Here is a 13,748-nt window from a genome sequence, read left to right as displayed (position 1 = left end):
TTTGGACCAATTATAGTATATCTCCACCTCTCCTTCATGTTTTCTCGACGGTTTATAATAAAAAAAAAGATAAAGCTTTGGAGAGCTGTATTTAATAACTGACAGGTTCATACTCCAGAGCTTGACTGGTTCTTGTTCAGTATACAACAGATTTATGTCGCAGTTTCTTTAAGACATTTACAAACCGCAGATAGTAAATTATTCAGATAGTAAAATCGTCTCCTAAATATACGATGGCGCAAATATTTTGTGTGGATTTTTTATTCTCGAAAGATGGATATTCCACCAGATATTCTGGCTCCTTGACCATAAATTTGATCATTATGGAGCAGGAATGTCTGTCATCATGGGTCCTTTCATGGGTCGGTTTGGATGAAATTAAATTAGTTTTATTTCCCAGTCAGATTCACACACTTGAGTTTGAATATATGTGTATATATGCAAACTTTGTTATAGATTTCTATTTTATGACTTCTACATTCTCGAGTCAGTACAAATGTTAATTTTCCAGCACAAAATTAAATATTACGGGGGCATCGTGGCTCAGGTGGATAAGGCGCCATACCATAAATCCAGGGACCCAGGTTCGATTCCGACCCGAGGTCATTTCCCGATCCCTCCCCGTCTCTCCCGCTCATTTCCTGTCTCTACACTGTCCTATCCAATAAAGGTGCAAAAGCCCAAAAAAAATCTTTAAAAAAACCAAAATTAAATATTACAGGAAAAAAAGTTTGTATCTGAGCAGCATATTACATAAGAGAGGATTTCTCAGATTAAAAAAGAAAGCATAATGAAGGCTGCTGGGTTTTGGTGCAAAATGAAGAAGTGAGTGTGACAGTCAAAGTGTCCAGAAGAACTGTGGCTGGTTCTGTAAGATGCTCAGTAAAACCTACAGCTCATTTCCTTATAAAACTGCACTCATTGTACCTGAAACAATTTTTTTTAAGCAACGAGTCGACTCCTCTCAGACCAAATATGGACTTTGTTTCATTTACTATGGCTTACTGCTGTTTATAGCATTTTTTTAATGTTGAAACATTTAATTTCCTTATTTTTAAGCCATTTGGTCAACAGCATTTCTTCACATGTGCCTATGACTTTTGCACAGTACTGTATATATATTTCTAGGTGTACACTCCAGCTAATACCGTATGTGATTTTTGTTTCCTCTAAGCCCATGGTTTTCAAGGTGGGGTCCAGGAACCCACACAGGTCTGCGAAGCCAATCCAGAGGTTTTGCTACAATGGTGAAAACCTCAGCCCATCATTATAAATGATATTATGCCTATAGAAATGTCATCCAGACTCTATAGACAATTAAAATAAAATATGGGTTCTATAGTATGCAGCTCAGGATAATATCGAACCAGTTCTTCACATTTCGACAGCCAAAGAACCATTTCTCAGCCAGGAAAACCGGTTCCACCTTGCTGGTCTAGAACCAAGAACCAATTACATCAGGGGTTGGGAGCGGTATTATTATGACCAACAATGCCAACTAAATCTTTGTGACTGCCATTAAAAAAATAGAGCTCGTGTAGCGTCTTGTCTGCCTCAGGCTAAGGATAATAAAGGCTAGCATTAACAGTTTACGTTCAGTGTTAATAAGAAACAAAATGTGTCAGGTTTCTCCTTGAACGTAATCACTGTCCGTAGCAATCACAATGCGCAGCACAAATACACTGGACCAGTCATGTTTGGATGCCAGTGTAAGCCTGTGAAACCAGGAACAGTACTTATAAGGAGACTTTGTAGTTGTTGTGCTTGGTGCTAATGTCGCTGGGAAAGCTGAGATGTATCCAGATGTTTACAGTGACGTAATAAATAACATGGCTCTGTGGTGGCTCTCTAGTTTGTGGAAAATCAGACTGGCTCTTAGAAGGTTCACAAGTTGAACCAAATCCAACCTGACACCAGAACTAGCACCTGGTTCGCCTTGGTGGAAAGGAGGTACAGGAGGAAAGTTCAGGAATTCTTTGGTTCCATTAAAGTATGCTCCTGGTTTTAAAGATTTAAAAAAAAAAATCAGTGCTGAAGGCATTTTTTAACGGTTAAAGGAGTTGATCTGAGAAACCCTGCCCTAAATGATACCCTTCTGTGTAAGTTTCGGATTTACTGTATGACAAACCTGCTTTCTTTGTGTGAGAAACTCATCTTGAGTCAGTCTCTGATTTTCTTTGGCCTGCTTTGGCCATATTTCAGTCCAAAATAATTTCTAAAAATGTCCGTAAACCACTTAATAGTAGCTTTATTTAATAGATGGGTTGGCTTAGACTAGTTGGTGTGCTATATTACAGTTCGGTAGCATATTTAAGAGCTTTAAACTCCAGATAGTTAATGATTCATGCTGCATTCCGTTTATCTTGGAAGTCTGCAGTCAGAGCTGGGAATGATGGAGCTAGGAAGTCGGAGCTGGGAATGATGGAGCAGGGAATGATGGCACTGGGAAGTCGGAGCTGGGAATGATGGAGCAGGGAATGATGGCACAGGGAAGTTGGAGCTGGGAGTGATGGAGCTGGGAATGATGAAGTTAGGAAGTCAGAGCTGGGAATGATGGAGCTGGGAATGATGGAGCTGGGAATGATGGAGCTGGGAATGATGGAGGTAGGAAGTCCGAGCTGGGAGTGATGGAGCTGGGAATGATGGCATTGGGAATGATGGAGCTGGGAATGATGGAGGTAGGAAGTCCAAGCTGGGAATGATGGAACTGAGAATGATGGAGCTAGGAAGTTGGAGCTGGGAATGATGGAACTGGGAATGATGGAGCTAGGAAGTCAGAGCTGGGAGTGATGGAACTGGGAATGATGGAACTGGGAATAATGGAGCTAGGAAGTCAGAGCTGGGAATGATGGAACTGAAAATGATGGAGTTGGGCATGATGGAGCCGGGAATGAATGACCTGGGAATGATGGAACTGGGAAGTCAGAACTGAGGTTGACCATGTTCCAGTACAACAAGTTGTAAAATCAATACTAGCAATTAGCCATACAAGTTGTAGCCATTATTAGCAATACCAGTTGATAACAATGCATTATATGGTATTTTGCAAATACAAACCCCAGAGCAACATGTCCACAGATAGACGTTGGACAGTACTGTGTGTACAAGACACAATTAAGACAGAAGTGCCTATAAACAGTATACCACTACAATTTTCACTAATGTTAATAACATTGGTGAGGTTCCTTTGACTTTCCAAGTTGGAAACCCAACTTCAGAGGACATTCCAGGTGACATTTCTGACTGGGAACTCAGAAATTCCAACTTCCCAGTAGAAATGGAACGCTCCATCAGTCTTATCTTCACTTTGAACTCCAACCTGCAGTACATTTGTGTTGATGTTTAAGCTTTATTGTATGACTTTGCTGTATTAAGGAAAAATGGATATCCTACAATGTAGTGTGTTCTCACTCCTCTTTTTGTATTTCTTTTGTGTGATTATAGTTGGCTGTTATTGCATGGCAGCTACCAACCAACAGTTGGTAGAATAATGGTTAACACATGCTTGGCTCGGCGATGAGGTGAAAGTTTTTCTCTTGCGTCACTTGGGATCCACTCTGATTCTTTTTTTTTAATTCTGACACTGCCAAAGCTTTTGGCATCTGTAGGTCATAATGTCCCAAGAGTCCTCCAGTCTCAATGCATGAACAAAGAATTATTTTACCACGTGTGATTTTTTGTCTGTGACACCATCATCCAGTGTAAATCCGGCTTAAGTCTGGAATCTTAAATATTCAGCTTTAAGTATCTCTGCTGTTTTCACATAATCTGATTAATAATCACTTCAGTTCAATCATGTTCATAAGTAATGAGGGGGTTTGGACCATGATAATATCATTTTTGTTCTGGTTTATTAACTGGTCTTTCGTTCATTACCTAACCCCCACCCCCCCACCCACACACACACACACACACACACACACACACACACACACACACACACACACACACAGTTATCCCTAGTGTAATCTTGTTGGCAGCTTAGGGGTATTTTCTCTTTGTGTGTGTGTGTGTGTGTGTGTGTGTGTGTGTGTGTGTGTGTGTGTGTGTGTGGACAGCTTGGTAAAAGCAGCCATGTGATTTACAGCTAATCTGAGCACCAGATGGTGAAACGTCAAATATTCTGTTTGAGAGCAACCTCGGTCACTGTGCAGTACACACACACACACACACACACACACACACACACACACACACACACACACACACATTATTGTGTATACTCATAAATAGCATGAACAAAAGGGTGGCGTTCTTTCATACATACAAATGCACAAACAGATCCTCGTGCTTGGTCACATGACTTGCCTTGCTCTGGGCATGCATGCTCATATTAATCCAGTGACCTGAATTAAGCCTGACCAGAGGAGCTGACGTATTTAATGCTCTCTACCCAGGAGCTATTCTGCTTACAGAGAAAGAGGAGGGAGAGAGAGAGGGAGAGAGCAAGAGAAAGAGTGAAGAGCCTCCCTACCTCCCTCCCTCTTGCTCTCACGCACTTAGTCAGAAAGAAAGACACACATACCTCGTAAAAAAAGCAGTGGAGCTGTCAGAGAATGGGCTGAGTGAGTCAGAGAGGCAAACACACTGCAGGCTACCAGGGAAGACAAAAAGATTAGAGCGAACACGCAAGACGGAATTTACACAGTGATATACAGAAGAGGAACGAGTGCATCAGTCTGGAAAAGAAAGGAGCCGTGGAGACGGAGACGGAGAGGAGGACAGACGGAGAACGTCTGTCTGCTCCGGGACAGCAGACACACTCTACTCGTGGCACACACTCTCTCAGTGAGCCAGGGAGCATGGTGGTCCAGGCGGCTGTAACGCCGAGCAGGAGCCGCAGGCTACTCTTCAAACTGCCTGTGGCTACTCTCCGGAGGAACAGCGAGGAACGGGTAAGAAGAAGAGAGACACGGAGAGAGACGAGGAAACACATAGAAAGAGAAAGAAAGAGAGATGGGATGGGATGGGATGGGACGGGACTGTCCATGTCTTTGTGTTGCCTTTATGTGTGTGTGTGTGTGTGTACACTCAGAAATAATAGGTCCAAACTCTACTTCTCTTTGTCACTCATATGGTTCTATCAAGGGTACATCTTTTCTTTCACTTGAAATCATGAATAATTATTTAAGCACCAGAACCTTTTGTCAAAAAGTGAATTAAAGTGTACATATTCCCAGGTCAAAGATCCGTACTAAAAAGGTGACAAGGAAAAGTACACTTTGGTACCTTTATTTCTCCACGTGATCGAGTTCAAAAGAGGATAAAAGAGTCTGCGTTGCTAAATATAGCAGGTGTGGAGATGGTAATGACAGCAGTACTCCAGGATAACGCCGCCCCATAAGTAGGCAATAAAATTCTCATTATAATGATTTATGATTACTGATGGCTATTAGGATTTTTTTTTTCGTTTCCTGTGCTTGTGCATGCCTGATGTGTTTCAGTTGGCATAATTAAGCGTCTTCCCTATGAAATGACCTCAAGGTGTCAGTCAGTCAGTCAGTCAGTCAGTCAATCAGTCAGTCAGCTATGAAAAGCAGGACAGGCTGCTACCTGTTAAGTTATGTGAATTATTTTCCAGAATCTATACTCCATATGAGCGTTTCGTCACTTTCACATCAAGCCGGTTTTAAAAGAACATGTTATTCAAACACCTGCACACTGTGCTGAAATACAGTAACTGTCATTAAAGGAATGCTCCAGCATTTTTCAGTCTGTGGTTGTAGGTGTGATTAGCACTGACAGAAATTGCAAAATGCTTTGCTGTACCGAGAAAAGGAACAGAAAACATCTTTACTATGAAGTTGTGCCTAATGAAACTCTAAGGGCAGATGCTGAATTCGTGTATGACGTTATATCATGGATTAACTTCATGAATTTCACTCTAACAGTAAAAAATCTTTATAAGACCTTTGGTCTCATCCAAAACCTGCACTTATATTTAACAGCTGTATTAAAGGTGCAGTCTGCAAAGATGAATTCTGGGCAAAATGTTCTATTTCTATTGCTGTTGGAGTTTTGAGATGTTTCGCTGCTGCACACACACACACACCGTGTATCCTATGTGTAAATGTTTTGTCGAGATAAAAAGCGTCCCTCATTTTACGATTCCGGAGATTGCCTAAGCAAGTGAGCAACAATATGACATGACCACCAGAGGGCGTTTGACCTACTTTTAACCAAAACAAGTTGGTGTAAGTAAACATGGCGGATTCGGCTCTCCTGCCAGCTAAAAGCCAGCAGAAAAGAAAAGGAAAACCTGCCTAGTGAGTGCAACTGCAAGATAGAGCAAGGTTAGATGACATATCATTTTTCTGGACAGATAACTAAATCATTCTAGCTAGCGCTTAGCTATCTTTGCCTTCGAATTCATGGGCTCCACTCCACGGTAGCAATATGGTATGGAGTTATACACCTAATGTTTTGATCTTACAGAGAAAGAAACGAGAACACAAAAGAAGTAACAGAGAAAATATATATTTGTCTTTTGTTTCATGGATCTTTTCACAAATATCAACCACAAATTACATCCCTGCGACTCAAAACTCTCCGAAGTCAATGCAGAGTCACGATGTTTTCCGTGCATCACCATCTTGGTGTGACGCAGTTCCAAAGTCATGCTAATTAATTCAAGTTCCTCGCTTTCGGCTATTTACGGTCCCAAAATGGAGAAAAGCAACCCTCAGGACATTAAAATGATCACATCTTGTCCAGATGATATTGTTCTTGCGAGACATAGGAAAATGCCATGTACAATAAAAATTTGGTGGAGAAGTCCTGCCTCAAGTGGAGGAGTTTAAGTATCTCGGGATCTTGTTCACGAGTGAGGGAAGGATGGAGCGCGAGATCGACAGGCGGATCGGTGCAGCCTCCGCAGTGATGCGGTCGCTTTACCGGTCCGTCGTGGTGAAGAAGGAGCTGAGCCAAAAGGCGAAGCTCTCAATTTACCGGTCGATCTACATTCTGACTCTCACCTATGGTCATGAGCTTTGGGTAATGACCGAAAGAACAAGATCGCGGATACAAGCGGCCGAAATGAGTTTCCTTCGCAGGGTGGCTGGGTGCTCCCTTAGAGATAGGGTGAGAAGCACAGTCACTCGGGAGGAGCTCGGAGTACAGCCACTGCTCCTCCACATCGAGAGGAATCAGCTGAGGTGGCTCGGGCATCTTTTTCGGATGCCTCCTGGACGCCTCCCTGGGGAGGTGTTCTAGGCATGTCCCCCCGGGTGTCCTGGGAAGACCCAGGACACGCTGGAGGGACTATGTCTCTCGGCTGGCCTGGGAACGCCTCTGTGTTCTTCCCGAGGAGCTGGCCGAGGTGTCTGGGGACAGGGAAGTTTGGGCTTCCCTGCTTAGACTGCTGCCTCCGCGACCCGGTCCCGGATAAAGCGGAAGAAGATGAGACGAGACGAGACAATAAAAATTTTGGGAGGGAAATTTCAGATGACTTTGCAGTCAGTACCTTTAAACTTCTCAAGACAGGAGCAATGCAGGGAAAAGTAATCACAAATCTTTCTTCTTCTCTAAAAAAGTAGTTCCATTTTTCAAAGTATGAATTTTCATATCACAAATATAAGCATTCTAGAAAAATCAATTGCCTTCTTATGTATATATGAATGCTTACTCTCTTACTTCTCATACCGTACAACTGCCCTTATGGCACTGTGAGATTTCAGCAAACGCATTAGTCGATTGCAAGCCACAATGTGAGATATGGATCTAATAAACTTGGGTACGACATCAAGTTGATGCACGCAAGTCAATATACAAGAATAAAACGGTATCAGTGTGTGTCATGTATCTGCACTACTATAGTGGTAAATAAATATTTAAGCTAAGCAAGAATCGAGACCTTGCTGGTTTGGTGCCAGTGTTAGATTGATCAGTAGGTCATTTCATGCTGCATTCCTATTGGTTGGTTAGTAGATGTACAGTACTGTCCAAAAGTCTTAGGCATCCTATTTCTTTTTTCATACAAACTTTGTTACAGATTTCTATTTGATGACTTCTACATTATCGAGTCAGTACAAAAAACATTTTAGAGTTCCAAACGTTCATTTTCCAGCACAAAATTAAATGTTACAGGGAAAAAAAGTTTGTATCTGAGCAGCATATTCCATAAGAGAGCACTTTTCGGATGAAAAAAGAAAGCATAATGAAGGCTGCTGGGTTTTGGTGCAAAATGAAGAAGCGAGTGCGACAGTCAAAGTGTCCAGAAGAACCGTGGCTGGTTCTGTAAGATGCTCAGTAAAACCTACAGCTCATTTCCGCATCCAACTGCACTCACTGGACCTGAGACTATTGTTTTTTTGTTTAAAGCAAAGGGTCGACTCGTCTCACACCAAATATTGGCTTTGTTTCATTTATTATGGCTTACTGCTTACAGTTTATAGTACTTTTTAAAGTTGAAACATTTCATTTCATTATTTTTAAGCCATTTTTTGGTCGACAGTATATCTTTACAAGTACCTAAGACTTTTGCACAGTACTGTAGGTCATGTGGCAATCACATTGTGAGATGGTAATCCTAAAATCTCTGATACTGTCTGAATTTTGACAACGGCAATCTTTGAACCTCTCTCACAGTGCAACGCAGGACCACAACCAAAGATATTGCCACGTTTGTTTCATGTTGGTCATCTTTCATCTGGGACAGGCCAAAATCAGCTTATTAATTTTCCATTATAAGTGAGTTATACGTGAACAGGTTTTCTGGGTTTTTTTCCTCTCAGTACAGAGAAATTAATAAAACAACAACAGCAATAATAATAATAATAATAATAATAATAATAATAATAATAATTAGTTCAACTTATATAGCACCTTTCTCACACCCAAGGTTGCTTTACAATTACAAAAAAAAATTAAAAATCCACCAAAAGAGGTCCAGGATGCAATTCCATTGGCATAGCTACCCATAGTCCCATCAAAAGGCACACAAAAATATGTCCCAATCCACCTGTACAGCCACCACGATGCCATCGGGCAATATCACTCGGAACACCACAGCAAGCACAGAAGTACTGCCGCACAGAGCGCTGGATAACCCCGATGTTAAAAGAGCAATGAGCTCACTACAGTCCATAGCAAGGAGCACAGGCATCACCCACGGCAGGCCAAGACCTGAAGGGAACCAATACTCATAACTGGGCCCAGAGCTATGTCACAACCGGCAGACAAAGCATTCAAACAAAGAAAATTTAAACAAAGAACAAACATCAAACTATACAAACACACAAAGAAAAAAAAGGGTAAGAAAAAAAGAAAAAGAAAATGCTCCGGTGAGAAGCGGCAGCCAAAATGCGCACAGCGTACTCTCAACCGGTAGTAATCACACTTACAGTATACACAGATGCAAAAGAAATCTTCTGTAATATACTTAGTCTTATGTCTTATACATTTATGTTATACGTGAACTTCAGCTTTGTGTAACGGTCTGTTTCCTGAATAATTAGTATCATGTAAAAGCATAGCTGAAATATTTGACAGTAATGTGTAGTTAATGTGTAACAGCACTGCCTCTCCTCTCTGTCTCGCTGGTTTTCTCTGAGGCACATGTACGTTATTACAGCAGTATGAATTATTGATCAGAGAATTTCCTCATGCACATTACCAGTACTCATCCCCTGCTGTGTTCTCATCCTCTTCTTTTTTGTCTATCTCTCCGAGCCTTACCTGAGGCAGTACAGTCAAACACACACTCTCAAATCACACTTTCAGTATCTGAAACGGTTTCAGATTCAGCATCGGATCCAACTGTTTCCTTTATGATGGAACATTCTGTAGTAGTTTTCGTGGGGGGGTGGAATATAACATGGAAATAATACATAGATTCCATTGTGTATTTATGATCGCAGCATGCAGCATTCTGCTCGTTTCTAATCTCTCTCAGTTGGAGAGCACTTGACTTAATGCACGGTCACAGCATGACCTGGTCAGGGCATGTGAGCACAGTTTATTATCAGTTCACATGTGTGTGTGTGTGTGTGTGTGTGTGTGTGTGTGTGTGTGTGTGTGTGTGTGTGTGTGTACTTGCTTATAGTCTCTTCTGATACCAAATTACATTAGTCGCAGATTTAGTATGTTCATGTATTGAAAACTCAGCACCATCATGGCTGCCCCGCTGCTCGGACTAATTTGGCAAATACTGTTAGTGTCACTGATAAACAGGAGTGTGAGGGATGCACCATGCAGAAAAAGCGTGTTTGCCGTGTGTGTGCTGGAACTAGTTGATACATGGAGTTTTGCTTACATTCCTGTTATAACCAGTAATATAGTTCCCACGATCATTACTATGATCCCTACTGTTACTATCCATATCATTACTGGTACTGAATTACCATCAGCCTTACGACAAGTAGTAATGGTCCTGCTTTGAGATTTATTACAACTATCACTACAAAAGTGACTATGACATAATTACTGTCACATTTACTACTAATTATACCATTACCATTGCTACTACTAATACTACTAGTAGTAATATTGTCACTGTCATTTTTACTAGTGGTAATATTACTACTACTACTACTACTACCATTGCCATTCTCAGTTTTACTCGTACTAATTACCATTTCCATTACCATTATTACTAATTCTACTACTACTACTACTACTACTACTAGTAGTATTGAAACTGTCATTTTAGCTAGTACTAATATTACCATTACTACTATTACTACTCTACTACAACCACTGTCAATGTTTTATTACTAATAACCATAAATATACTAATAACCATTTCTATTACCATTACTAGTAGTAGTAGTACAAGTATTGTCACTGTCAGTTTAACCACTACTACTACTACTACTACTACTACCATTGTCATTGTTAGTTTTATTAGTACTTATTAACATTTATATTGCCATTACTACTACAAATCCTAGTAGTAGTAGTGCTAGCCTTGTCACTGTCAGTTTAAATAGTACTACTACTACCACTGCCATTGTTAGTTTATTAGTACTAATTACCATTTCTACTATCATTACTAGTAGTAGTAGTGTCATTGTCAGTTTAACTAGTACTACTATTACCATTGTCATTGTTAGTTTTATTAGTAATAATTACCATTTCTACTACCATTACTACTACTACTACTACTACTACTACTACTACTGTCATTGTCAGTTTAACTGGTACTACTATTACCATTGTCATTGTTAGTTTTATTAGTACTAATGACCATTTCTACTACCATTACTACTACTACTACTACTACTACTACTACTACTACTGTCATTGTCAGTTTAACTAGTACTACTATTACAATTGTCATTGTTAGTTTTATTAGTACTAATTACCATTTCTACTACCATTACTACTACTACTACTACTGTCATTGTCAGTTTAACTAGTACTACTATTGCCATTGTCATTGTTAGTTTTATTAGTACTAATTACCATTTCTACTACAATTGCTACCACTACTACTACTATTACTCACTGTCATTGTCAGTTTAACTAGTACTACTATTACTATTGTCATTGTTAGTTTTATTAGTACTAATGATCATTTTTACTACCATTACTACTACTACTACTACTACTACTACTACTACTACTACTGTCATTGTCAGTTTAACTAGTACTACTTTTACTATTGTCATTGTTAGTTTTTTTAGTACTAATTACCATTTCTACAACCATTACTACTACCACTGACATTGTCAGTTTAACTAGAACTACTACTACTATTGTCACTGTTAGTTTTATTAGTACTAATTACCATTTCTACTACCATTATTACTACTATTACTACTACTACTGTCATTGTCAGTTTAACTAGTACTACTATTACTATTGTCATTGTTAGTTTTATTAGTCCTAATTACCATTTTTACTACCATTACTACTACTACTACTACTACTACTACTACTACAACTACTGTCATTGTCACTTCAACTAGTACTGCTATTACTATTGTCACCATTTCTACTACCATTACTACTATCACTGTCATTGTCAGTTTAACTAGTACTACTACTACTACTGTCATTGTCAGTTTAACTGGTACTACTATTACTATTATCATTGTTAGTTTTATTAGTACTACTTACCATTTCTATAACAATTACTACTACTACTACTACTACTACTACTACTAGTAGTAGTAGTAGTAGTAGTAGTATTGTCACTGTCAGTTTAACTAGTACTCCTATCATTGTCATTGTTAGTTTTATTGGTACTAATTACCATTTCTATTATTACTACTACTACTACTTCTGCAATTAATAATACTCATATTATTATTATTATTATTATTATTATTATTATTATTACAACAATCACTAGCAAAACTATTACCACAAATCCTACAAGTAGTTCTAGTAGTAGTAGGAGTAGTAGTTATACTACTAATAGAAACATTAACCCCCAATTAAAATCTCATCAGTTCTTGTTCAGTTATTAACTATTAATGATTTAGTAAATAAATGAATAATTGAACCTAATAAGAAGGACGTGTAGTTCTAAGAGTGATTCTGGACCCCTGATGTGTTTAAAGGGTTAATCCAATAAACCGACTATATTACTATCACTCATGCTGATACTGGATCCTGGCCTACTAGTATGATACTCTGAAATGAAATATTTTTCTTATTCATTTTACTCCAGCATGTCAGTCAGTCAGTTGGATTAAACCTCAATGAAGTTCTGTATGACAGTAGATTTACAGGAACAGGAAACATCCTTGTAATTTCCATTGTAACATCTAATTTCTGTCTTCTCTTTCTCACTCTGAGATAAGTTCCTCCTGTCTGATGAGTAACATCATATGAATCTGTCTCACACTGAGCTAGCGCTCTCTGCTCTCTGCAGGTACCAATGGCTGCTTTTAACATCACTGTTATAGTCATATCACTTGTTATACTGTAGCTTGGCATTTTAATCACACTTTGCAACATTTCTTCATGCGCTAAATGTTGAAATGAGTGTTAAATGAATGCTTAGTTCAGTGCAGGAACGTGCCGTGTGGGTCACAGTGAAGGATTTGCAGCCGTAGTATGTGCTGTGTGGCTCTCATGCTGCGTCTAGATGATTGGCTTCTTTGAAACGCTGCAGTAATTCCAGGCTTTCCTCCGAGCCTGAGAGATGAGCTGTGGGGGTGAAGCAAAGAACAAGAAGACATCATTATCGCTATCAACAGACAAAGAGATTTAATCAAATGAGCATGGGCTATTCTTTTTCCCTGATTACCAAACCCTGCCCTCTTCCATCCCACCACCTTTGTTTGCATCTCGCTCTTCCCTCTTACTTTTTTTTGTCTTCTTTGGCTTGTCCCTAATTTTCCATTTTTATGGTGGATAGATTAGGCTCAGCTGCATCCTGTGCATGCTGGTTTAGTCGATGTCCAATAGCTTTTGTCCCCAGGCTATTATGATTGACTGCTGGAGCCGTATTGGCAGTATGGAGCGTGTGCATTTGTAGAGCGGAAACTGCGAAACATTATACTGTCGTGATGTACATTACAGAATTGCTTAAACTTACAATGTATTATATTCAACATAGCAGCGTTTGGGTTTGCATGACTATGTTCATGTTGACAGGTTGTGTTACAGATTGTGTAAAATGTCATGGCCAGACCGTGTAACATAGACATGTTGTGCTTCATTAGGCAGAAACAGAGGGTCGCCTCCCCGTCACGCTTCCTCTCTGCGGCTACATTCATGATGCAAGCCGCTTTTTTGGTCAAATCTGCTCTTATTTCACTTTAGCATGTGACCCATATCTGTCTTTATTGTGAACA

The 13,748-nt window shown here is 39.7% G+C and overlaps 1 protein-coding gene across 4 annotated transcripts in view; it reads left to right on the top strand.

The window, feature by feature from the left end:
* frmd4a (FERM domain containing 4A) overlaps positions 1-13,748 on the top strand; it is a 288,964-nt gene that overhangs the window by 17,707 nt on the left and 257,509 nt on the right. For 3 of the 4 annotated variants that reach the window (XM_060923606.1, XM_060923605.1, XM_060923609.1), the window contains exon 1: positions 4,520-4,895. The exons of the other annotated variant lie outside the window; for it this stretch is intronic. In XM_060923606.1, coding sequence (XP_060779589.1) covers positions 4,803-4,895 — 93 coding nt within the window. In that variant the 5' untranslated portion in view covers positions 4,520-4,802. Of the gene's footprint in view, positions 1-4,519; positions 4,896-13,748 lie in introns of those variants that run through there. 4 annotated transcript variants of the gene reach the window in all.

This window comes from Neoarius graeffei, chromosome 6 (assembly GCF_027579695.1).
Source record: "Neoarius graeffei isolate fNeoGra1 chromosome 6, fNeoGra1.pri, whole genome shotgun sequence".
Lineage (NCBI taxonomy): Eukaryota > Metazoa > Chordata > Actinopteri > Siluriformes > Ariidae > Neoarius > Neoarius graeffei.
This window is presented reverse-complemented; position numbering and strand designations above follow the sequence as displayed.